Source organism: Equus asinus, chromosome 20, assembly GCF_041296235.1.
Source record: "Equus asinus isolate D_3611 breed Donkey chromosome 20, EquAss-T2T_v2, whole genome shotgun sequence".
Classification (NCBI taxonomy): Eukaryota; Metazoa; Chordata; class Mammalia; order Perissodactyla; family Equidae; genus Equus; species Equus asinus.
In genome coordinates this window covers 92,141,721-92,169,157 of record NC_091809.1, presented here as the reverse complement: position 1 = coordinate 92,169,157, position 27,437 = coordinate 92,141,721, and the positions used below count along the sequence as shown (strand labels likewise).

At 36.6% G+C, this 27,437-nt stretch overlaps 1 protein-coding gene and 2 pseudogenes across 1 annotated transcript; all 3 read left to right on the top strand.

The window, feature by feature from the left end:
* The first annotated feature begins 1,629 nt into the window (after positions 1 to 1,629).
* Positions 1,630 to 2,600, top strand: LOC123278969 (olfactory receptor 5P3-like; annotated as a pseudogene).
* Positions 2,601 to 9,675: 7,075 nt separating this feature from the next.
* On the top strand, positions 9,676 to 10,638 carry LOC106833063 (olfactory receptor 5P76-like; annotated as a pseudogene).
* Positions 10,639 to 22,813: 12,175 nt separating this feature from the next.
* On the top strand, positions 22,814 to 23,758 carry LOC106833139 (olfactory receptor 5P76-like). Its single transcript, XM_044752651.2, has one exon. It carries the CDS (start codon positions 22,814 to 22,816, stop codon positions 23,756 to 23,758), a length of 945 nt encoding a protein of 314 aa, XP_044608586.2.
* Positions 23,759 to 27,437: the final 3,679 nt, after the last annotated feature.

Below are 27,437 nucleotides of genomic sequence, written 5' to 3'. Positions count from 1 at the left end.
TGGCCCCATACAATCCTTGAAATGTTAAAACTATAGAAATGAAGAAAATATTAGGGATTTCCAAAGGTTAAGGAGGGAATGGAGACAAGGGGGGAGCCATTTGGGCTGTAACAGGTCACATGAGGGATCTGTATCTTAACTGTACCACTTTCAACATCCTGGCTGTGATATTGTACTATACTTTTGCAAGATGTTACCATTTAGAGAAACTCAGTAAGGGGTATAGGGATTTTTGTATTTTTATTTTGGACAACTGCATGTGAATCTATAATTATTTCAAAGTAAGATATTTAATTGAAAAAGGTAATGTCATCTAGAATTATATAAAAAATGTGAGCTCTTTTTTTTCCCCAGAAGGATTTCTAATTTAAAATGAAATTATGCATGCTACATTAAGTTTATTCTTGTGAGTCACAAAACGGGATAATTTTAGCAATCCCTCAAAATTTTCATTAAAAACACTAATGCCCACTAGAAAAATGTATATAAGATTTTAGACAAGATATATTCCATGAGCATGTGTACCTACAACTTTCTCCATCTTGAGGATTTTCAGTGGAATTTTCACAAGCAAGTAATGTACTCAAGGGGTTATGCCCCAAAACACGGCAAATCTCATAACTGTTGCCTTGTTTTACAGTGACGATTATTTCTCATCTGTTCCTATTGTTGAGGTACAAACATCAGCAGGTAATAATTTTCATTTTATATTGCTATAGAAGTGTGTGTTTCTCATTTTTGTATTAAAACTTAAGGTTTGATTATTCGAAGGAAATAATCCTTTGTTGAGCATCCACTTCCCTCTGTGAGCCATGCTTGGTGTTGTCATGTGCGTCATCTTATTCAAACCAATAATACTATGAGTTACATATTTTATAAAAATAAAGTAATGAAGAATTGAAGACTTGTAAATTGTCTAAGATTCCATAGATAGTCAGTGGCAAAGCTGGAATCTGACCCTAGGCTTGTATGGCTCCAAAGCTCAATGCATTTTTGTACAATACGTTACTTCCATGCCATAAAGGCACCCATAACCAACTGTGAATTTGTGCCATATACATCCGTTTTCTCTAAATTTAAAGCTTTCCTTCAGTGTGGGGTCTGTGCCTAGTTAATAAAGTTGCTAGCTGCATACAGAATAAAAATAAAGAAGCTAGAACTTTGGAGTTCAGATACACAATTACAAGGTATTTATAACATGTCGTGTTATTGCTCAGTTAATTCACATATACCATTTTTAAGCATTTCTGTTAAGAATGAAAGTGTGACAGATAGCTGGCTGAGAACATCTGTGATGCTGGTGTGTGTGTATATTCTATATTCTTAACTTTGAAAATTTGAAGGAAAAATATTATTATTCTGAAATTTTAGTTCATCTTCAATGTTGAAGGAACTTCTAAAGTAAAAATGTGATGCAAATATGTATTAAGTTTGTTAAGTTTAAACATTATTTTCTGGGTATTCTTGGCCTTACATCAATGAACATATATAACATCAAGTTTTACATGAATTATTATGTATAAGAGCACTTCTCACCAGAAGTACACCCGAGTTTCTGTGTTTTTAAAATTTTTATCATATAACCATTGTAAAAATAAGTATGCAAATTATATTTTCTCCCTTTCTAATATGCACTTGTTTTTCTTAAAGTGGGCACCATTCCCGGTATACAATGAGACTGGAAACGCAACAACTGTGACAGAGTTCATTCTTTAGGGGTTAACAGAGGATACTACGGTTTGTGCCATTTTATTTGTTGTGTTTCTAGGAATCTATGTGGTCACTTTCATGGACAATGTCAGCACAATCATGTTTATCAAAAGCAGTCCTCAGCTTTATACCCCAATGTACCTTTCCTCTGCCATTTGGCCTTTGTAGACATTAGGTACTCCTATCACACCTGTCATGCTCATGGGCTTCCTCATGGGAGGAACCTCTCTCCCTGTTGCTGACTTTGTGGCTCAATGATGTTCTGGAGTCACATTTGGGACAGCTGAGTGCTTCTTGTTGGCTGCCAGAGTATATGACCACCAAAGGCCATCTGCTCACCACTGCTCTAATTCACCCACATGTCCCCAGAATCTGCATTCTCTTAGTGTGGATGTCCTACCTGGGTGGATGTGTGAACGCTTGGACATTTACTAGCTGTTTATTAAGTCTTTCCTTCTGTTGATGAATTAAATCAATCACTTTTTCTGTGATTATTCATCACCTTTGAAGCTTTCTTGTTCTCATGATTTTACTTCTGAAATAATTCCAGCCATCTCTTTGGACTCTTTCACCTGGGTCACTATGTTTATCATTGCTCTCTCTTTTGTTTCCATCCTTTTCTCCTTCCTGAAGATGTACTCCACTGAGGGGTGACACAAAGCCTTCTCCGCTTGCCCCTCCCACTTCAAAGTGGCCACTCTGTTCTTTGGGACCATTACATCCATTTACATGATGCCCAAGTCCAGGTACTCGAGTGAGCAAAACAAAGTGGTGTTTATGTTCTACACAGTCGTGATCCCCGTGTTGAATCCCCTCCTCTACAGTTAAGGAACAGGGAGGTTAAAGAGGCCATGGGAAAACTGATGGCTAGAAAACATTGGTGGTCCTGAACCAATCTGATTTTAATAATAAGCACTCTATAATGAGGACCTCTTCTGCAGATGAATGGACAATGTACTAAGTAAGTTTTAGTTCACATTCATAGTATCCTAAACTCACAAATTTCATTATGTCATTCTCAAGGAAATTTTCAGTGTAAAAGTAAAAGAGATTCACTAAGATACGAACATCTAGCAAAGAAAGAAAAAAATAATATTTGCTTTATCCTTCCACCACTCACCATTCTTGCATCTATAAGCAAAAACCTTTTCAAATAGGTTGTATGCTCTTTGAATTCAGTGTTTGGAATTAACAGCTGGAAGCGTCTGAGAATCCTTGAATGGTAAGTAAAGAGAAATGTTGGTATCCAAGATCTCATCAACTGAAAGAGATGTCTATGCAGAGAATCTAAGGGTTGAACCAGTGATACTGATGGTTGAAAGCTTCTATTGTCCTGTGATTTGGACCTGAGAAACAGGATCCCTCCCAAAGTATCTACCCCTGCAGATGAGCCTGATCCAGACAACTCAGAAGATATCTGAAACGTCCCTTAGCTAGTGGTTCTTCCCTTTCAGGAATCTATTCCAAAACATAACTTAAAGAGTCCCCAAAGGACAGCCTACTAGGAGCCAATTGGCAAGATCTAGCTCTGGCGAGGGGAGGAGGGGTGAATAAATAAGGATTTTTTTTTGTTAGGGTATTTCAACCTTTGGAATGTACGCAGCACACTGCTGAAAGTTTGCTGAACCATTTTTCCTTTTCTATTTCTATTGCCTCTGATGCTAAAATTTCTCCAGATTAAGTCTTCTCTGGACTTCCCGTTGCCACAATTGATCTGGCTGCCACCATTACTGAGTGACAACCTGCCTACAAAATATTTCAGTTTGACCCTGGGACAGCACCATTCCCTAAGGGTCCAGCTAGCTACCTGGTGGAAGGTTAATTATATTTGACTCCTTCCATCAGGCCTGTTGATGGCTTGGTTATGATGCCAGATAACAGAGAACACCTGCGAGTTTGAGTTGCTGTAGTACAGAATGAGAAATGTGCCTTAAAAAAGTATGAGCCAGAATGCATGGTTCCAGGTTCTAAGTGAGTGGAGGTAGGAGTGGTCTCCCTTACTATACACTAAAAAGCATACTGATTTAGTTGTCTATTGCTGCTGTTAACAATTACCACAAACTTAGTGGTTAAAAGCAATATAAATTTATTTTCTCACAATTCTGGATGTCAGAAGTCCAATATGGTTCTTGCTGAGCTAAAATCAAGGAATTGGAAGGGCTAGGCTCCTTTCTGTAGGTTCTAGGGGAAAATCCACTTCCTTGGGTTTTCTGTCTTCTAGAGGCCACTCAGATTTTTTGGCTTGTGGTCTCCTTCCTTGATATTCAAAGACAGTTTTATTACATCTCTCTATATCTTCCTTTTCTAGTTACAGCTTCAACTGATACTCTCCAGCTTCCCTAGATATTCTTAAAAATGGGGTCAAACGATATGTCCTTTTTCTGTAAAGTTGTTTTCAGTCAGCACAATGTTTTTGAACTTTATCTATATTGTTATGTGTATCACTAGTTTGTTGAAGTAATAAATGAACTCAAGATACAAGATTAATATATAAAAGTTGTATATTTATATACTAGCAATGAATAATGCAAAAATGAAGTTAAGAAAACAATGCCATTAATAGCATCAAAATATAAAATATTTAGGAATAAATTTACCAAAACAGGAACAAAATGTATACTCTGAGAACTACAATATATTGTTGAAAAAATGAAAGAAAACCTAAAAAACTAGAAGAACATTCCATGTTCATAGCTTGAGAAAATAATATTGTTAAGATGGCCAAACTCCCCAAACTCATGTATACATTGTACACAATCCCTGTTAGTATCTCAGGTGACTTCTGTGTAGAAATTGACAAGCTGATTCTAAAATTCATATGGAATTACAAGGGATCAAGAATATAAAAAATAAAGAAAGACAAAGTTTGAAGACTGACACTTCCAAATTTTAAAACTTAGTACATAGCAATAGTTCAAAACAGTATGTACTGGTCTACAGAAAGACATATAGATCAAAGGAAGAGCATTCAGAGTCAAGAATTAAACCCACATGTGTATGGTCAATAGATTTTCAAATAGGATGCCAAAACCGCTCAATGTGTAGTGAAGAGTACTTTCAACAAACGTACCAGTTCAATTAGATATCCACGTGTAAAAGAATGAGGTTAGAACCTTACCTCACATCATATACAAACTTGACTCAAAATGGACGAAAGACCTAAATATGAGTTAAAACTATTAAACTCTTAGAAGAAAGCATAGGGGTAAATCTTCATAATTGGTTTTTCTTAATTTTTTTTCTTCCTTTTCACATTTATCTTCTCCTTCCTGGGCTTCCTCCATCATTCCTTCTTTCCTTTCTACCTCTTCCTTCTTTCCTACATCCTTCTTTTATTTATGTTATTAGAGCCAACCAATATAAAATTACTGTTAAACTGTGACTCATTTTTCCGAGTGCCACTCTCAAAGTTCTCTGTTCAAGCATCAGGACTCTGGTTTCATATATAGACAGTCATCCTCTCAGCTAGAAGCCATAAAGGAAATTGCAGGAAAATCATTGTCTGAAGTGAGCTCTATATTGGAAGGTGGTGTACAGGGGGTAGGGTTTGGAAGAGCTGTACTAGATTTTGACTCTCTAGTTATTGGCTGTTTGAATTTGGGCAAATGGTTTGAATTCTTGAGTCTTAATTTCTTTATCTACAAAACAGGAATAATAAAAATAATACCTATTCCAGAGGCTCAATGTAAGAATTAAAATGGGTAATGAAGATCTTAAGAGAAGAACTTGTCTTATGGTTAGAGAGTTGACAAAGAGGGCAAATCTCCTGGATGTGGGGCACAGAACATTGTGACAGTTGAGGTATTAACAATGGATTTCTCTCTTCTTTTCCTCTTCTCATTTATCTTCTCTCCTTCCCTGGCTCCTTCTCTTACTTATTCTTTCCTTCCTCTCTACTTCTTTCCTCCATCTCTCTTTACGTACTTTTCTTTCCAAACTCCATTGCCATGTAAGCTCCTGTTTTCCCTATTTCACAACTGGATTTGAGAACATCACAGTCTGTGGGGACACAGACATGTAAATAAACCCCATGCCACGAGAGGAGACAAATTGAGAATTAGGGAAAGGAGATGGAGAAAGAAAACATCAATGGTAGTGAACATATGAATTGTGTTTATGACTTCATCCTTATGAAAATGTAAAATATGTTCTTGTGAATGAAAAAATATAAAGCTGGCTTCTGATTGTTCTTACTCACTTGAGCTCAGTTTTATTGTCCTCTATGCCAGCGTAAAATTTCTTCATTACTCTTTGTGTAAGTTCTCTGATCTCTAGAACCAGCTGAGTTCCAGTTCTATTCAGATATCTCCCTCACCTGTCATTATAGGCCACCTAATCTCTTGAAATTGCTAGAAGTCAAATTCATAGTTTTTTCAAGATTAACTTTTGACTGAAGATGGTTTCCTATTTTTGAGAGGGGTGGAATACAATACATTTCTGTTCTTTTGAAAATGCTATGTTATGACTTGGAAAGAATGGTTGGCTATAACTAAATATCTGTTCCAATGTTCAACATTTTCACTTCACTAATATGCTTCATAGTCACACCATAAAAGAGGGGCTTACTGAAAATTAGTACAAGTCTACCAAAAAGAACTTCTTATTTTGGTGCAAAAGACATTTTAATAAATTCTTTTTGTATAATCTACTTTATATATAAAATTAACAAGTGAAACACCAGAGTGCTACCAAGAGTTTCATTTTCCTCATGGCTCTGGTGTTTAGCCTTTTGAGACTTGAACCTGATGCTGACATAGAAAACTTAGATATGGTTCAAAATTGAGCCTCAAAATAATTAATGAAATGAAAAAGTTGAAGAAATTACTTGGGGATGTTGAGGATTTAATAAGTTAGGATGTTGAGGATTTAACACTTAGCAGGGGACGTTTGTGAAAATGGAATAGTGAAGTTTCTGGAATGGGTGGTTAGAGAATTTCCAGCCAAATTATAATCCAATGTTGAACAAAGAATGAGACCTGGAGACCCAATAGTCTCTGACATCACCTATAATTAATGTAGCTGCAATTTGAATCCCAGGTGGAAACCCTCTGGGAGCTCTTCTCAGCTTCTTCCACTGCAGCAGAACTCAGTGCTTCCTCTCTGTGAATTCTTCTTTCTCTCAAGCCACGTACCCTGTTGTCCCCTGGGTGAGACTGTGCCTGTCTTTTCAGAACTTCAAGACTGGTAAGAGAGAAACCAGGACTCTGGGGAGCTCTATGGAAAAAGTTGGGGTGCTGGGTGTTTGACCCAATCCCTCCCCTTACCTAGGAAGCTTGAGGTTCTCTTCCTGGTAGTATGGTGCTGTGCTGGGGGCCGGATCTCTGGTGAGAGGGTGTCGCAAAACTTTTTAACAGCTTCGGTGAGTCTGGTTTTGCATTTTCCTAGAGTTCAGAAGTCTTTAAATTAGTTTATATTTTTTAACAAAGATAATGTGTCTGTGAATTGTTCTTGAATTGGTGTGTTTGTGGGAGTAAGGAAGGTCCAGGGTTTCCTACACCTGTGCTGACATCTTTGTGCAGGGTTTTTTTTTTTAAAAAACATTTTTGGAAGAATAATCAAATGCAAGTATAATAAACATATGCTCATAAAGTGTACAATTTCATCATATTTATCTACTGTATATAAATTGTGAAAGCACAGTCCCAGTCAAGCAAAAGAGCCATTGCCATTTGAATTCCCTTCCAATGATTCCTTATTCCCCTTTGCAACCCATTCTTCTCTATGACCTTGGCCCCAATCAGCTACTGATTTGGTTTCAAACAATATAGATTAGTGTATTTTTTCTGTAATTCTATAAAATGAGAATGATACAGTATGTATACTATTTCATATGATTTTCCTCTCAGCATAATTATTTTGAGATTTATTCACAATGTGTGTATGTGCAGTTTCTTTTAAATGCTGAGAAGTATTTCATCATGTAGATAGACTACTTTTTTATCTACTCACTAATGGGTGGGCTTTAGGGTTGGTTCCAGTTAGGGCTATTGTGAATGAAGATGCTATGAACATTGTAGTCATTTCTGTGTGGATATATATTTCCATTTGTCTTGCGTGAGTACTTCATAGTGGGATTGCTAAGAGAGAAAGTGTTTAAATTTTTGACAATTTTCAAACCATTTTCCAAGTGATTGTATAGTTTTACATTCCTACCTGTTGTGGTGAGAGTACCAAATGCTTCAAAACCTTGCTAACATTTGATAGTGTTAGACTTCCTTAAAATTAGCTGTTTAATGGGTGTGTAGTGATGACTATTTAGGGTTTTAATTTGTATTTTCCTGATAGTCAGGGTAATTAAGCATTTTCTCATTGCTTGTTGGCCATTTACGTATCTCCTTTAAGTGCCTGTTGAAATCCTTCATCTATTGTTAAAGGCTGTTTTACTTCTTATTAAGTTCTAAGAGTTCTTTATATATTCTAGATCAAGAATTGGCAACATTTTTTTGGAGGCCAGAGAGTAAATATTATAGATTTACAGGTCATATGATCTCAGCCACAACTAGTGATCTCTGTCATTGCAGTGCAAAAGCAGATGCAGACAGTGTGTAAACAGACAGGCATGGCTGTGTGCTAGTAGAACTTTATTTACACAAACAGGTGGTCAGCCCACAGACTGCAATTTCCCAACTTTTCTTCTGAATAAAAGTCCTTTGTCATATATATGCACTACAAATATTATATCCATCCTGCGTTTATTTGGTGTCATTTGATGGTTGGTTTTTGGTGAGGCCTCATTCCTGGCTTATAGGCTGCTGCTATTTAACTGTGTGCTCACGTGAGCTTTCCTCAGTGTCTGCACCTAGAGACAGAGAGGGAGCAAGCTCTCTGGTGCCTCTTCTTGTGAGGGCACTAATCTCATCAGACCAGGGCCCCACCCTCATGACCTCATTTAACCCTAATTACTTCCCATACCCCCATCCAAATACCATCACATTGATGTTTAAGAGTTCAACATATGAAATTTTTGGGTAAACATTTAGGGTTTTGCATAGTAATTAGACTGATATGACAAGCTACTTGATAAAAGAATATTTTAAGTGTAAATGTGAAAAAAAATTTACAATAAGTGACTTCATTCATAGTCTTAATTGGAAATTCCTTTCTGTTTCATCTTTGTCCCATTAGGAAGATTGTATTTCTCCTTTTAAAAAGTAGTCCTGTTTTACTGATAGAAATTGTAAACTTGTGCTTAACTCGGCATCTCTTTTATACATAGCTGTCAGAAAGTAGGAAGGGTTATTTATTATCCATACATTTCCAAGAGATTTGACTTCATCATATTATTTAATTTCATTTATAGCATAGTTACTAAAGGAATGGACTGAATTCAAACTGCCTTGGATTTACATCTTGATTCCACTACTTGCGGTGCAAATTTTGATAAATTAGTTAACATTGTCGAAGTCAGTTTCTTCATGTACAAATAAAATTAAAATACTAATATTATTTCATGGAAATTAAAACAGAACTATAAATATAAAACTGTTTGTCCTATGCCCATATCATTTAGTAAGCATTCTATAACTGTTAGTTACTTCTCAAATCTCCATGGCATAATCCTATATTTATATGGTGTTATCTTTTTTGTTATACATAACAACTTTATGTTATTCTCATAATGCTTATTTTTTTGTCTTTAGCTTTAAAGACAATTTAAGATATATAAGATAAATAATAGATAAATAACATATAATAGATATACAGTATAAAGCAAAAAAGATATACATTATTTGAAGTAGGTTTCTAGTGTTTCTTCAAAAACAACTTTTAAAATCTAGAAGATTCATTACAAATACGTGTATAAACTCTGGTTTCTGAAGTAAAGAAGAGTCCAAACTTAGCTTGAACAATTTATTTGTTTTAATAACCTCTATGTATATTAATGAAAATGAAACCATCAAGTTTACAACTTCTTTAATATAATGTTTCACCTCAGGTTCATTTTGGTAGCAGCTACATTATGTCATGGTAGGCTTGGTGGCTGGGAACCACACTGAAGTGACAGGGTTTATCTTATTGGGCTTAAATGATGACCCAATCCTTCCAGTCATTCTCTTCATGATCATCCTGTGTATCTACCTGATGACCACATTCAGCCATATCAGCACAATCACTCTGTCAGAATCTCTTCTCAGCTCCATCACCCTATGTATTTTTTTCTGAGCCATTTGGCTTTTTCTGACATGGGCTTATCATCTTCTGTAACACCCAATATTCTTGTAAACTTCCTGGTGGAGGGAAATACCATCTCCTTTTATGGATGTGGCATCCAGCTTGGTTCTGTTGCTTCCTTTGGCTCAAATAAGTGCTTCCTTCTGGCTGCCATGGCATATGATCGCTTTGTGGCAATCTGCAGCCCACTGTGTTATTCCACCAAAATGTCCATACAAATCTGTGTTCAATTACTCATAGTGACTTACATAGCTGGTTTTGTCAATGCTTGCTCTTTTGCTGTTTGTGTCTTTTCTTTCATCTTCTGTGGACCAAATCAAGTCAATCATTTTTGTCTGGGATTTTTCTCCTTTAGTTGAACTCTCCTGTCCTGATGTCAGTATCCCTGCAGCTGTCCCCTCATTTACAGCTGGCTCCATCATTGGGGCCACAGTGTTTGTCATAGCCGTCTCCTACATCTGCATCCTCATCGCCATACTGAAGATCTGATCCTCTGAGGGCTGCCTCAAGGCTTTCTCCTCCTGTGCCTCACACCTCACAGCAGTCAGTCTGTACTATGAGACTGTCACATTCATTTATATGATGCCCAAATCCTACTACTCAACTGACCAGAACAAGGTGGTGTCTGTGTTATACACAGTGGTGATCCCCATGCTGAAACCCCTCATCTATAGTCTCAAGAACAATGAGATTAAGGGGCCTCTGAAGAGAGAGCTTGCAGAAAATATTTTCTCAGTGAAGCCTGTTATTTTGTAGGATTTGACATAATAATATACTGTAAATATAATAATAAAAGGAAATTGTGGTCTAAATATTTCAGTACATATGTCAATAGCCAGTGTGGGGTTTTTTAGTAAAGGCATAGGGTGGATTTTAAGATATAAAATTTTAAATCAGAGGGCCATAGTGAGTAACCTTTAATGAAATTCAATTAAACTTATTTAGTAACACAAATTGGTAAACATGAAACAATACTGAATCTGCTGAAAATCCTCCTAAAATTTTATTCATATGTTTTCAGAAATTGTTCTTGCTGTAAGTTAAGGTTATTGTACCTCCAAGTCTTTAAGACCATGTCTGTTTTTAACCTCAGCTTATCCTTAAATGAGTGTGATAATTACATTTAGGACTGAGTACATTCTGAGGAGAAATGACCAAGTGTAATCAGACCGTAGAATGACTGGAGAAATTCTTCTTGCAGTAAGATTATCTGCTGGCAGTGGGCTTTTTTGGACCCATAAATTCTGACTTGTCTTCCTGGTCTCAAGCTCCAGTCTAGTTAAAGGGGACTCCAAGAAAGAACAGGATGAGATGCCCCTGACCAACCTGTAATTCTTCTGTCAGGTCAAAGCAGGTGATTTGCCTCTGGGAAAGAGCAGGATTCCTGAACTCCTCACGGACTGAGTGGAACAGACTCTTGGAGTGATTTGTTCATGGTCAGACTCTTCATCATGTTAAAGAAGATTGAGGGAACTGGATGGTGTTTCTCCTGTGAAGCTTTATTTACCTCTAAATCCTGACTACCACACTTTCATTCCCTATACTTTATTCTTTGAGAAAAAAATGTTTTTCTCTGTTGAAATTCAAGCACAAAGTGTCTAAAACTAATTATCTCCTTCCATCCTCAACTAGCTCCCCTCCAGTATTCTGTAACCTAGTACGTGGCACCAGCATTCAATTAATTTATTGATGCGGAAATAAATCTGAGAGAAATTTATTTGTATTCCTCCTTCCACCTGCCTACATTCACTCAAAAAGTTGTACAGTCTGAGTCCAAAATTTATTTCCTACTTGTCTTCATTTTCTTTGTTAGTACTTCAATTTGAAGCTACCAACTGATACACTTATTTTACAATAGTACTCCTGTGATAGCTAATTTTATGTGTCATCTTGGCTAGGCTATAGTGTGCAGTTCTTAGGTCAAATACCAGTCTAGATGTTCCTGTAAAGGTATTTTTAAGACATGACTAAGATTTAAATTGGTAGACTTTGTGTAAAGCAGATTACCCTCCTTAATGTTGGTGGCCCTCCTCCATCAGTTGAAAGCCTGAAGAGAAAAAGCTGAGGTCCTCTGAAAGAGCGGGATTCACTCTCCTGCCGTTGGGCTCAAGTCTGCAACATCAGCTTTTACTGGAATTTCCATTCTGCTGGATCTTGAGACTCCAACCAGATTTATGCTTGCCATCTACCCATCAAATTGTGGATACTCTGTCTAACAAAGGTCCATCTGTCCAGTGGATTTTGGAATTGCAAACATTACTATTGTCTGAGAAAATTCCTTTAAAAAATGTATCTTGTTGATCCTGTTTCTCTGGAAAACCCTGGCTAATAGAACCCCAACCTATCTTCCTCTTCCGTCTCTTACTTTCTTCCAATCCATTCTCCACACATCATAGTCATAAATCTCCATAGTTTAGTTCCTTTGCTAATATGCACCAAGGAACTTAGAATAAAGGCAACAATTCTTAACATGACTTACAAAGTCTTTAATATGGCCCCTGTTTTATTTCTGTCTCTCTCACCACTTTTCCATGGTCCCTAAACACCCAACCTCTAGGAATCAATTATTGGTCTTCTTTTAAATGTTTAAACATGTCCATTTCTTTGTTACCTCAGGACCCTCTCAAATGCACTACCTCCACCTGGATGCATTTTTCCCCTCATGTGGGTAACACATTTTTGTGCTTTTAAGTACCAATCTAAATGTTGTTTCTCATCCTATTGGAAGCCTTCATGAAACTCAGGGTCAAATTAAGGACACCTGTTATCCCCCATAGTACTCTGCATATTTTCTTTGGAATACTCACTGCACTTGAAGCTACAGAATCAGTATTTGTTTTCTCCGCAATGCTAGAGGCTTCATACAGAGACTACAATGTCTTTCATCTTTGCCCATACCTCTAATTTTCACACAGTTCCTGGAACATCATAGGCATAAGTGCCTACTGACATGAATGAATGGAAAATTAGTAAATGAGTGGATGGCTGAATGAAGCATTTGCTTTGGAATGGCCCGCTGACTGTGCTGCCTTTGAATCCTGTTGAGTGTCAGCCTGATTCAAGTGACTGAATGTGTCAGATCCTGCTGCAACAGTGAAAAAGAGCACAAACCATGCTCACCAAGATTATGCCACTGCGTCCACACTGTTTAATTCAGGTTGGCAACTAGACTCTCAGCCTGGTTTAGTAATAGTTTTGTAAACACTCTCTGCTAGAGATCACATATCTCCCTTATGTGTTTGTGTGGTTTGAAAGTTAGAAGCTCTAGAAGACAAATGTTAATAATAGTAACAGTAGCAGTAGTAAGAACATTAGGAATTGGAGCTATGAGATTTCTCATTACATTCCAGATACTGTTCCCAGTGATTTACTAGTACTGAGCCAATTAATCTTCAGAATAACACTATAAGGTTTTTTTGTTTCAATCTTTTTTTTTTTACAGAGGATGTAAAATATATAAATATATATATATATATATATTTTAAATGTGAAGCAAAAGCTCAAGGTCACAAATATCATCTTAATATTTTCACTTCTTTTAGGGGTTATAATCTCTGTGGAGGGGTGGAGTGAAGGGTTCTTTCAGAATACTTTACCACTAAAGTACTTTTGTTTGTCTCTGCCACATTCCATTCTAGTCAACCCATTCTGTTCAAAGTGAATATGGAGACTTGTACATTTGGATATGTCAGGCTAATTTGCACTAGACTAACTCTCTGACACCAGATAAATAAGAAGCTGGATAAATATCTGTAAATGTTTGATGGCATAGACTTCTGGTTCCATTGTAGATGAAGTAGCTCCATTCCTCTAGGTTCTCCCTCTTATTACCAAAAATACCCCTAGATGTGACACAACACACAAGCACAGGAAGACTCTGGAAGGAGGAAGAAGAAGGCAGACTCCTACCCACTTTGGACCTGAGGAATCACATAGCGGTCAGTCCCTAGGTTTCTCTATTGCTTCCATTTATCCTGGACAGGGTGCTGCAGAAGCCTCCAACCTAGAACCACCAAGAGACACAGAGAAACAGAGCTCCCAGGAAAGCCTGTTCCTTCTAGCCAAAGAACTGGGAGAAAAGGTGACCTTAGCAGCATAGAAAACATTTGGCAATACCTGACCTACAGAATGCAAACACCAATGGGAAAATTGTATTGCTTCTCACCCCCAGGTTTCAGTGGGACCAAGTAGGGAACTGATCTTCAGTTCACCCACCCTCCGATTCTCCTGCCCAGGTAGTGTCAGTGGAGTTCAGTCTGTAAATGAGCCTCCTCTGCTATCAGGGACAATGAGACTTGAGGAAGTATGAGGTGGGGTAGTTGGTACTCTGCTCCTGCCACTAACATTTCACCCCAGCTCCCTGTAGATGGACCAGTGGGATGCTGAGCATCCACCTCCACCCTGCAACAACAAAGCAGTGTGGACCAGCTCTCTACCTCCCCCTTCCCTAGTAGTAGTGAGGCCCAACAAGGAGATGAGCTTTCTTGGAGGAAAGAGGGCATGCAAGTCATGGTCACACTATCACTGAGAAGGAAATTACAGGACAGAGGGGAGAGTGGAACTTCCATCTCACTCATCTGTAAGGAGGCAGTGTGAGTCAGCCCTCCTTCTTTGCCAGAGATATGCCAAGAGAGCTCAGCAGGAAGCTGAACGCACACACTCAGCTGATGGTTGGGTGGCCACCTCAAGAGGTGAACTTCCCTCTAAAAAAAGACTTTATATGATCCAGAGTCTCACAATATAATGTCCTAACTGTCTTTGATACAATCACAAATCACATGTCATATCTTGGATCAGAAAAATAACACCTTCAATGAGAAAGTACAGTATATGCCAACACCAAGATAAATAGGATGTTAAAATTGCCTGACAAGCAGGCATCAAACAAATGCTTCAATAGGCTATCATTACATTTTAGATACAAGTGAAGGAAATAGGAAATTTCAGCAAATGAATATGCATTATAAAAAATAACCAATTTGAAAATTCTAGAAGTGAATATACTGTCACTGTAGTTAAAGAGAAAAGAAAAGAAAAAGCTTGAAATGACTAGAGAGAAAAGAATCATTTCTTTTGGAAAAAGTAATATGAAAGACAGCAAGTTTCTCATGAAACCATGATGACCAGAAGGAAGTGGCACAACATTTTTCAAGTACTAAAAGCAAAGAATTTTGAAATATAAATTCTATATCTGGCAAAATGGCCTTCAGTTGTAAAGGAGAAATAAAGACATTTCAGATGAAGGAAAGCTAAGAGAATTTGTTCCTAAAAAAATCTACATTTAGTAATGGCTAAAAGAATTTCTCCATTCAGAATGTAAAGGATAAAAAGAAGACTTGGAACTCCAGTATTTAAAAAATACATAGAACAGAATGAAAATTTTAAAAGACAACAAAACCATGAGCAATAAAAGAAAAAGTAGATAAATCAGATTTCATTAGTTAAACCTTTTGTGCTTCAAAGGAAACTATCAGGAAAGTGAAGAAACAACAACAGAGTAGGAGAAAATATTTGCATATCATATATCTGATTATGGACTTGTATCTAGAATTATAAGGAGTACTTACAATTCAATACAAATAACCCAATTAAAAAATGGACAAGGGACTCAAATAGACTTCTATCCAAATTAGATATACAAATGACCAATTATTACTTGACAAGATGCTGGAAATTATTAGACATCAGAGAAATGAAATTCAAAACCACAGTGTTACACTTTACCCTCACTATAACCATGTGGACAAAGTAACTTCAAAATTCCTTGACCTTTCTACACCACCAATCAGCCTGGCCAGAAATTCAGGGGCCCTCTATCAACACTTTCCCTCCCCAGGAAAGCAAGCAGCTGTGGTTTTGTCCCCTAGATCTGTGTTGAGCAGGGAAAAGGATCAACGGTGTCTACCAACTCAAGTTGCTTCCTCTGTTATCCCCTGGGTGGCTAGACTGTGCCTGCCTTTCAGAGCTCCAAGGCTGGCAAGACAGAAAACAGTCCTCTGGAAGGTCTTGTGGAAAAGTTGGGGTTTTGGATGTGTGAACCAACCCCTTCTCTTACCTGGGGAGCTTGGGAGTCTCTCCTGATAGTATGGCGCTGTGATGGGGGCAGGATCTCTGATGAGAGGGTGAGTCGAATCTCCTTACCAGCTTCAGCAAGACTGGTTTTGAATTCTCCCAGGGTGCAGGAATCTTTTCAGTAGTTTATGAGTTTTAACAAAGATAATTTGTCTTTTAATTGTTGCTGAATTGGTATTTTTGTGGGGGTAAGGAAGGTCCAGGACTTCCTGCATCACTGTGTTGCTGATGTCACTGTGCAGAAGTTTTCATTTTATTAAATTTTCTTGAAGTATAATAAACTTTAATAAACTCATGCAGATAAAGTGTACTATTTCTTCAGATTTGTCTGTTGTATACAAGTCTTGAAACCACAGCTCCAATCAAGCAAAAGAGCATTTCAATCACCTCCCAATGGTTCTGTGTGCCCCTTTGCACTCCATTCTTCTCTCTGATCCTGGCACCTGGCATCTACTGATATGGTTTTGAACAATATAGATTAGTGTGTTTATCTATAATTCTATAAAATGAGAATGATAAAGCATGTAACTATTTCATGTGACTTCTTTCTCTATGCATAATTATTTTGAAATTCATTAATAATGTGTGCATCAGCAATTTCTTTTTAATTATGTGCACTATTTCATTATATAGATATACCTCTTTTTTTATCCACACACTAATTGGTGGACTTTGGGGTTGTTTCCAATTTGGGGCTTTTGTGAATGAAGATGCTATGAAGATTGGAGTCATTTCTGTGTGTATATATATTCCCTTTGTCTTGGGTAAATACTTCCTAGTGGGATTGCTTAGAGAAATGATGTTAAAGCTTTTGAGAATTTTCAATCTATTTTCCAGGTGGTTGTACTGTTTTACATTCCCACTTGTGGTGAGAGTTCCAAAATACTTCAAAACCCTGCCAAAATTTGGTATAGTTAGACTTCTTTAAATTTAGCCACTTGGTGTGTGATCTCTCTTTAGGCTTTTAACTTGCATTTTCCTACTGGTTAATATAATTAAGCATTTTCTCATTGTTTGTTGGCCATTTATGCATTTCCTTTAGGTGCCTGTTCAAGTCTTTCATCTATTGTTAAATTGCCTGTTTTACTTCTTATTAAGTTCTAAGTGTTCTTTATATATTCTAGATCAAAGATTGGCAACATTTTCTGAAGTCTAGAGAGTAAACATTATAGGGTTACAGGCCATATGATCTCAGTCACAACTATTAATCTCTGTCATTGTACTACAAAAGCAGACACAGACAGTGTGTAAACAGAAGGGCACAGCTGTGTTCTAGTAGAACTTCATTTACACAAACAGGCGGTCACCCCACAGTCTGTAATTTGCCAACCTCTTTTCTGAATACAAGTCCTTTGTCAGATATAAGCACTACAAATATTATATCCATCCTGTATTTATTTGGTGTCATTTGATGGTTGGTTTCTGGTGAGGCCTCATTCCTGGCTTGTAGGCAGCTGCCATCTCACCGTATGCTCACATGAACTTCCCTCAGTGTCTGCACCTAGAGAGAGAGAAGGAGCAAGCTCCTTGGTGCCTCTTCTTATGAGGGCACTAATCCCATCAGACCAGAGCCCCATGCTCATGACCTAATTTAACCCTAATTACCTTCCCAAACCCCAAATCCAAATACTAAGACATTGGGATTTAAGAGTTAAACAGATGAATATTTTTGGAAACAAACGTTCAGTGCATATAAATCAATATATATTTTCTTGATTTTTGGTTTGTGCTTGTTGTGTAATGCCTGAGAAATATTTGACAAAATGTGATGATGTTCTCACATATTTACCTCTAGAAGTTTTATTGTTTTATCTTTTGCATTTGTAGCTATGATACATTTTGAGTTAATTTTCATATGCACTGTGAGTAATGGTTTGTGTTATTTTTTTTCCATGTGGATATCCATTTGTTCGAGTAACATTTGTTGAAAACATGTTCTTCGCTCACTGAATTGCTTTGACATTTGTCTAAACTCAATTGACCATATATTTTTGAGTCTATTTTTGGACTCTCTTTTCTGCTCCTTTGAACTGTATGCCCATCCTTTCATCAATACCACGCTGTCTTGATTACTGTAGGTTTACGATGTCTTGAAATGATGTATTGCAAATACTCCAACTTTCTTCTTCCGTTGTAAAAGTGTTTTTCTTATTCCAGCCAGTATCTACATAAATTTTAGGTTTAGGTTTTCAGTCTCTACAAAATTTAATAAAATAATTTTGAAGTGGATTTCCTTCACTATATGTCAATTTTTTCAGAATTGACATTTTAATGGTATAGTGTCTTCTAATCCGTGAACATGACATATGTTTGGAATTTATTTAGATCTTCATTTTCTCTCATCAGGATTCTATAAGTTTTAGTGAAGAGCTCTTGTGTGAGTTTTTATGAATTTATTCCTAAGCATTTTATGTTTTTTGACCTGTTGTAAGTGGACTTTTCTCGTTTTCCATCATTTGCTCCAAGTATCTAACATATAATTATTTTCTTATGTTTTAGGTGTATGTCCTGCAACCTTGTCATTTAGTTCTAGCGCATGCTTTAGAAATCTCTCAAAATCTTCTGTGGAACAGTGGTGCTATCTGCAAATAGAGACAATTTTACCTCTTCCTATCGGATCTTTCTTGATTTTATAACTTTTGCCTATTGCAATACCTAGGAATTTCAGTCAGTTGTTGAATAGATGTGGTGAGTGAGCCTTCCTATTTCCAAAACTAAGGGGGGAAAACGTTTAATTTTGTACCACTAAGGATATTTGTTGAATGATTTCCATAGATGCCCTTTGTCAGGTTGTGTTTTGTTCCTCTCTTCCCCTTCTTGCCTTCTTTTGGATTGTTTTAATATTTTAAAATTTGACTGATCTATCTCCGTTATAGCTACAGCACTAATGGAGTGGAAAATATATGAGTGAGTTTGCATGTGCATTTGTGTGTGTGTATTAATGTGAACGGTGGAGGTGTGCAGGATGTCAATAGATGAATATATAAAAATTCTGGATCGATAAAGAAGGGCGTAAGCTGTGGAAATACAAATTTTAAACTGCAAGTTATTTAATACAGCCTTGAATAAAATTAAAATTATAACCAGAGGACTCATAGTAATAGCTGGAACTTGAAAGATTAAAAATTGAATTATTTCATAATAGAATTTGAGATGACAATGAACTAAGGTAGCTATTATATCTTGTTACACCGATATGAATAAAATGTTGGAAAAAATATATATGATCATTATTTAAAGAAACTAAAAACATGCTCTTTAAGGGATAAGAATTTATTCTGTACTTTACTAGAATAAAGCTGGATTGCTTATTTGTAATAAACTTGCTTGTGAGATTCCACTTTAACCCTCTTTGTTTATTGTTATATAAGTTTCAAACTTGATACCACCACATTCTATTGCTTGTTAGCTGTGAGATGATTAATTTTTACTTTGTTTTTAAAATTGAGTATTGAATTAAAATTTAGTCTCCTTTTTGGTATTTAACCCATTGATTTTCTGTTCTGATCTTGTTATAATAAACTCAATGAATAATGTCTGCAATGATCTTCTCAGGCTAGGAAAAAACGGTGTTTTTTTTTCCTTGTACCAATTATGTTCAAGTTAAATACGTAGAAAAAATAGCAGGAACGCAGAGAGAAATTCCAATTTGTTTTTCTTAGTAAAGTATGTTATTTACAGATACTGAATTATCTCAATCCTGAAACAGTTTAAAGAGTCAAAAGTGATTTTTACGGGGAGTTGAACTTTGAATTTGTAAAGGATGAGGCAAAGGACCATTGTTTTCTCTTATGAGCCGTTTTAACTAAGCACATGTAATAATTTGATAGTCCTAAAAATGAATAATACTAAAATTTTAAATAAATAACTCAGTCTGGCTGTTGTGTGGAAGGCCAAAAATGCATATAGGAAAATCAAATAAGACAGCTATTGTGGTGTTGAGATGGAGAGAAGTGGACTCATTTGATAGGAATTAGGAAGTAAGATCAGCAGGAGTTGGTCATTGGTGAGCATATGAGAGGAAATTAGGATCCTGAGTACTGCCCTGGAGCTCAGGGCCAGACTGTAGGCCTAGTCAGTTTTAGGGAATTAGGCAGACTGCTGAGGGTGGGGAGAGGAAACTGTGAATCAGGGACTATTTGGGGACTAGTGGTCATGACTTAGCACTTAGGTCTTGAAGTTGACTAGACGACAGCAGTGCTGAAGATTGTGCATTCCAGCATTCACTCTGACCTGAAGTTTAATGCTGGATTAAGTTTAAGTCACCGAGCACATTTGGACAAGTATATTGCAATAAGCCTCAGCTCTCTACCTGTAAAATTAGGACAATAATAATACTTAGCTCATCAAATTTTGTGAGGATTTAATGAGAAAATCTAAGTAAAGTGTTAAGTGCAGTGCTTGGCAGAGAGTTAGGCCTGAATGAAAGTTGGTTGGTGTTATTAGTGCAAAATCCATCCGGAGGTGCATCTGGAGGATGAGATAGGACTTACTGTTAGAATTAGCAAGAGAATTTGATTGTGTTTAGCTTGAAAATAGCTGTTTCTACCATCATCCATCTAGTCAAGTAAGCCACTAGCCAGTAATCACACCTCTGAGGCATGTAGACTAAGTCTGATCTGGAATTCATCCAAACTTCCTTTTACTTCACAGTTCTCTCTATATACAACTTTAAAGATATCCATTCATTTTATGCTTTTTACTAGAAAAAATTATATACATATCTTATATAATTGTGTTATTTAAAATTCAACTTTATGTGGCATTTCACCCTAATCCCCAAGGCAGGGAATAGGGTGCCATACATAAATCACATAAAATGCTTATGAAATTAACACATACAAAGAATGAAGCTAAAGTTACTCTTTTATATTTGAAATTTAGTATTCCTTAGCCTGAAATATCAAAGAAAACTTAGAACTAATATTTATCTATGAGATAATATATTATATTTTACTCCCAATAATTACCAAATGAAAGTGTGTCAACACCTTGATAAAAAGAAAAAAACACTGATCACTTGAGAATTGACAGAACCCTGAAAGATTAGTTATGATTGTGTGAACTGCTCAATATTCACTTGAGAATGTGTAATGATCCTGGGTAACTGGAATTCACCTTTCAACCTCTAGAATCTTCAGAGATTTATCCTCAAATGCAAATGACAATAAGATAGGCTGGCTACTGTATAACAACAATGACTTTGAATTTGTTGCTGCGAGAGGATGAATTCTTATGTCAAGAGGTAAGACTTTGGCTTTTGTGAGTTTATCTGATGTATTAAATTTCATTTACCATTTGAGAACACTTTATTCTCTAAAGTTGTATCTGTACTCACGGCCATAACTGAGAAAAAGGGCAGATGTAACACACTGTCAGCTAGCCAGTAACCCTGCTGAACTGCCCTAAATTTCTACAGTCTATTTAATGTCTATAAAGAAGCATGATTCAAGGTACCAGGATTCCTCATTTTCCACCCATAAGACTAGAAACTCATGGTTTTTCAACACTATCTAAATTTGCACTCAGCCATAATGTTAATAAATTCAGTTGCTTTGAGATGCTTTGAGGAGTTACTGTTAGTAAATATCTTGTGGAAAGACTTCCTCTATTTATTGTTCTGAAGCTTTAGCTTACAGACAAACAGATACTTTGGACAAAGTCAGGAATATAAAGTCAGAAAACATGGTGATGAGGTTTATGCTGGCCACTCACTGGGTGAACCTGTGTGAACTTCTTTACATTTTAGGCTAGAACTTTATTCAGCTGTATATTATGTTGAATCTAATATTATTTTGTTCTATAAGACTTCAATTAGAAGACTATTAAATTGTTATATAGTTATATCAGGCAATGATTTGATTTTCTGAGTGTGTTTTAATTATGTACTAGATATTAAACATATGACATTTTGCATAGTAATTAGGTTGATATTTCAACCTACTTTACAGAACACTATTTTACTAATGAATATTAAAAATCTATAGTACGTTTACAATAGGTGACTTCATTCATAACCCTAATTTTAAATTGCTTTCTTTTTAATCTTTGTCCTGTCGGGAAAATTGTATTTCTCATTTTAAAAAATGGTCATGTTTTACTGATAGAAATTGTAAACTTATGGCATCTGTTTTATACATAACTGTGAGAATGTAAAAAGGGTAATTTTTTATACACCCATTTCCAAGAGACTGACTTCATTGTAAACATTATTTAATTTCTTATATAGCATAGTTACCATAGGAAGGGACTGGATTCAAACTGCCTGGGACTCACATATTGATTCCACAACTTGGCGTATAAATTTAGATAGACTTTGACAATGTTAACTAATTTGTTTCTTCATCTATAAATAAAATTAAAGAACATAATATTATTTCAAGGAAATTAAAATAGAATAAATATAAAACTCTTAATCCTGTGTCCATATTGTTTAGAAAGCATTCAATAACTGTTAGTTATTACTCAAATCTCCATTGTATAATCCTATATTTATGCACTTTTATCATTGTGTTATACATACCATTCCTTTTTGTTATTCTCATAATGCTTATTTTTTTCATCTTTAGCTTTAAAGCCAATATAAGTATATGTTATATATATATATATATATATATATATACATTATTTGAAGTAGGCTTTCTAGTGTTTCTTCAAAACTAACTTTTAAAATAAAGAAGATGCATCACACATATGTGTATAAACTCTGGTTTCTGAAATAAGGTCCAAACTCAGCTTGAAAAATTTATTTATTTTTATAACCTTTGTATATATTAATGAAAATGAAACCATCAAATTTACATCTTCATTAATGTAATGTTTCATCTCAGGTTCATTTTGGTAACAGCTACGTTGTATCATGGATGCCCTGGTGGATGGGAACAACACTGAAGTGACAGGGTTCATTTTATTGGGCTTAACTGACGACCAGATCCTTCGAATCATTCTCTTCATGATCATCCTGTGTATCTACCTGGTGACCATTTTTGGCAATCTCAGCACAATCATTCTTATCAGACTCTCTTCTCAGCTCCATTATCCTATGTATTTTTTTCTGAGCCACCTAGTTTTTACTGACATGGGCTTATCATCTTCCGTCACACCTAATATGCTCGTAAACTTCCTGGTGGAGAGAAACACCATCTCTTATCTTGGATGTGCCATCCAGCTTGGTTCGGTTGTTTTCTTTGGGACAATGGAGTGCTTCCTTCTGGCTGCCATGGCATATGATCGCTTTATGGCAATCTGCAGCCCATTGCTTTATTCCACCAAAATGTCCACACAAGTCTGTGTTCAATTACTTGTAGTAGCTTATGTAGGTGGTTTTGTCAATGATTTCTCCTTTACTATTTGTGTCTATTCTTTAGTCTTCTGTGGACCAAATAGAGTCAATCATTTTTTCTGTGATTTTGCTCCTTTAGTTAAACTCTCCTGTTCAGATATCACTGTTTCCACAATTGTCCCGTCATTTACAGCTGGCTCCATCATTGTGGTCACGGTGTTTGTCATAGCCGTCTCCTACATCTGCATCCTCATCACCATCCTGAAGATGCGCTCCACTGAGGGGCGCCACAGGGCCTTCTCCACCTGTGCCTCACACCTCACAGCTGTCACTCTGTACTATGGGACCATCACATTCATTTACGTGATGCCAAAGTCTTGCTACACAACTGACCAGAACAAGGTGATCTCTGTGTTCTACATGGTGGTGATCCCCATGTTGAACCCCCTCATCTACAGTCTCAGGAACAATGAGATTAAGGGGGCTCTGAAGAGACAGCTTGCTAGAAAAATGTTTTCTTAGTGAAGCCAGTTATTTGGTAGGGTTTGATATAATAATATACCATAAATAATAAAAGGAAATTGTCTGTGGTCTCAATATTTCAGTCCTTATGTCAATAACCAGTGTGGAGTTTTTTGGTAAAGGTATGGGGTGGATTTTCAGGTATCAAATTGTAAATCAGAGGGCCATAGTGCATAACTTTTAATAAAATTAAAATAAATTTATAATTAGTAACACAAATTGGTTAACATGAAACAATACTGAATCTGCTGAAAATCTGTCTAAAATTTTGTTTATATCTCTTCAAAAGTTGTTCTCTGTTGTAAGTTAACGTTAGTATACCTCCATACCTTTAATACTGTGCCCATTTTTAACTGCAACTTATTCTGAAATGAACATGATAGTCACAGTTAGGACTGAGAACATTATGAGAGCAAATGACCAAGTTGAATCAAACAGTAAAATGACTGGAGGCATTCTTCTTGCAATAAGGTTACCTGCTGGAGAGGGATTTTTTTGCACCCATAAATTCTGACCTGTGTTCCTGGTCTCAGGCTCCAGTCTAGTTAAAGGGGACCCTAGGAAAGAAGAGGATGAGATGCCCCCAATCAACCTGTGAATTCTGTCAGGTCGAATCGGATGACTTCCCTGTGGGAATGATCAGGGTTCCTGAACTCATCAACGACTAGGTGGGAGAAACTCTTGGAGTGACTTGCTCATGGTCAGACTTACATCCCATAGAGGAAGACTGAAGGTACTTGATTGTATTTCCCCTGTGAAGCTGAATTTACCTCTACATACTGAAGTAAATTCTCATTCTCTGCCCTCTTTTCAGTGTTTTAGGCAAAAAGTATTTTTTTATTAAGATTATGATAGTTAACAACCTTGTGAAATTACAGTTGTACGTTATTATTAGTGATGTTGTAGGTACACCACTTCACTCTTAGTGCCCTCCCCCCCCCCCCACTTGCCCTGGTAACCACCGATCAGTTCTCTTTGTCTATGCGTTAACTACCACCTATGAGTGGAGTCATACAGAGTTCGTCTTTCCCTGTCTGGCTTATTTCACTCAACATAATACCCTCAAGGTCTATCCACGTTGTTGTGAATGGGACAACTTTGTCCTTTTTATGGCTGAGTAGTATTCCATTGTATATATATATATACACCATATCTTCTTTATCCAATCATCAGTTGCTGGGCACTTAGGTTGGTTCCATGACTTGGCTATTGTGAATAATGCTGCGATGAACATAGGGGTGCATGGGACTTTTGGAATTGCTGATTTCAGGTTCTTAGGATAGATACCCAGTAGTGGGATGGCTGGGTCATAAGGTATTTCTATTTTTAACTTTTTGAGAAATCTCCATACTTTTTTACTTAGTGGCTGCACCAGTTTGCATTCCCACCAACAGTGTATGAGGGTTCCTTTTTCTCCACTGCCTCTCCAACATTTGTCACTCTTGGTTTTGGATATTTTTGCCATTCTAACAGGTGTAAGGTGATATCTTAGTGTAGTTTTGATTTGCATTTCCCTGATGATTAGTGATGATGAGCATCTTTTCATATGTCTATTGGCCATCCGTATATCTTCTTTGGAGAAATGTCTGTTCATGCCTCCTGCCCATTTTTTGATTGAGTTGTTTGATTTTTTTGTTGTTGAGCTGTGTGAGTTCTTTATATATTATGGAGATTAACCCTTTGTCAGATAAATAACTTGTAAATATTTTTTCCCAATTAGTGGGCTGTTTTTTTGTTTCAATCCTGTTTTCCCTTGCCTTGAAGAAGCTCTTTAGTCTGATGAAGTCCCATTTGTTTATTCTTTCTATTGTTTCCCTCGTCTGAGGGGTTATGGTGTCCGAAAAGATTCTTTTGAAACTAATGTCAAAGAGTGTACTGCCTATATTCTCTTCTAGAAGACTTATTGTTTCAGGCCTAATCTGTAGGTCTTTGATCCATTTTGAGTTTATTTTAGTGAATGGTGAAAAAGAATAGTCAATTTTCATTCTTTTACATGTGGCTGTCCAGTTTTCCCAGCACCATTTGTTGAAGAGACTTTCTTTTCTCCATTGTAGGTCCTCAGCTCCTTTGTCTAAGATTAGCTGTCCATAGATGTGTGGTTTTATTTCTGGGCTTTCAATTCTGTTCCATTGATCTGTGCACCTGTTTTTGTATCAGTGCCATGCTGTTTTGATTACTGTAGCTTTGTAGTATGCTTTGAAATCAGGGATTGTGATGCCTCCAGCTTTGTTCTTCTTTCTCAGGATTGCTTTAGCAATTTTGGGTCTTTTGTTGCCCCATATGAGTTTTAGGATTCTCTCTTCAATTTCTGTAAAGAATGTCATTAGGCCAAAAGTATTTTTATCTGTTGAGTCTCAAGCACAAAGTGTCTAAATCTAAAGTAATTATCTCCCTCTACTCTCAACTTGATTCCCTCCAATGTTTTGTTTCCCAGTAAGAGGTACCATCATTCAATTAACTTATGATTTGGAAGCCTGAGAGAAATTTATTTCTTTTTCCCCCTCACCCGTCTCTACATTCAATCACAAAGTCTTGTGCATTCTGAGTCCAATATTTATCTCCTAATTCTCTTCATTGTCATTGTCAGTACTTTTATTTCAACATATCTACTCATACATTTATTTTATAATAGTACTTCTGAGATGGTGACTTTATGTGTCAACTTGGCTAGGGAACGGTGACCAGTTGTTTGGTCAACCACCAGTCTAGATGTTTCTGTGAGGTAGGTTTTAGATGTGATTAACATTTAAATCGTTAGACCTTGAGTAAAGAAGTACCATCCATAATGTGGAAGCCCCTCCTCCAAGAGTTGAAAGCTTTAGGAGAAAAAACTGAGTTCCTCTGATAAAGAGGGATTATGTTTCCTGGCTGCCTTTGGACTCAAGTCTGCAACATCAATTTTTACTGGAATTTCCAGTCTTCTGGACTTCCCTTTGGATTTTGAAATTGCCAGCACCCACTATTGTGTGAGCAAAATCTTTTAAAAAGCACGTATGTGTGCGTGTGTGTATATATATACACATATTATATATGATATCTATATATCATATTGGTCCTCTTTCTCTGGAGAATCCTAACTAATAGAACCTAAACCAGTTTTCCTCTTCCCTCTCTTACTCTCTCCCAATTCATTCTCCATACAGCAACCATGGTGATAAATCTCAACAGATTAGTTCATTTGTTAACGTGCCCCAAAGGTCTTAGAATAAAGGCAACCATTCTTAACATTGCTTACAAAGTCTTGAACATAACACTTGTTCTATTTCTCTCTCTTTCCACTCTTCTCTTCATCCCTAAACAACCAATCACTAGGAAGCAATCACTGGTTCTTTTAAATCCTTAAATATGCCCATCTTCTTTGCTGTCTCAGGACCCTCTCACATGCAGTACCTCTACCTGGATGCATTTTTCCCTTCACCTGGCTGACATCTTCTTATGCTATAGGTACCAACCTAAATGTTGTTTTGTATCCTCTCAGAAACCCTCCTGAAGCTTGAGACTAAATTAAGTACACATGTTATCCCCTGTATAACCCTGAGTATTTTCTTTGGAATACTCACTGCATTTGTAGTTACAGAATCAGCATTTGTTTTCTCCACAATGCTGAAAGCTTCATAGAGACAGTACAATGTCTTTCCTCTTTCTCCATATGTCTAATTTTCACAAAGTTCCAGGAACA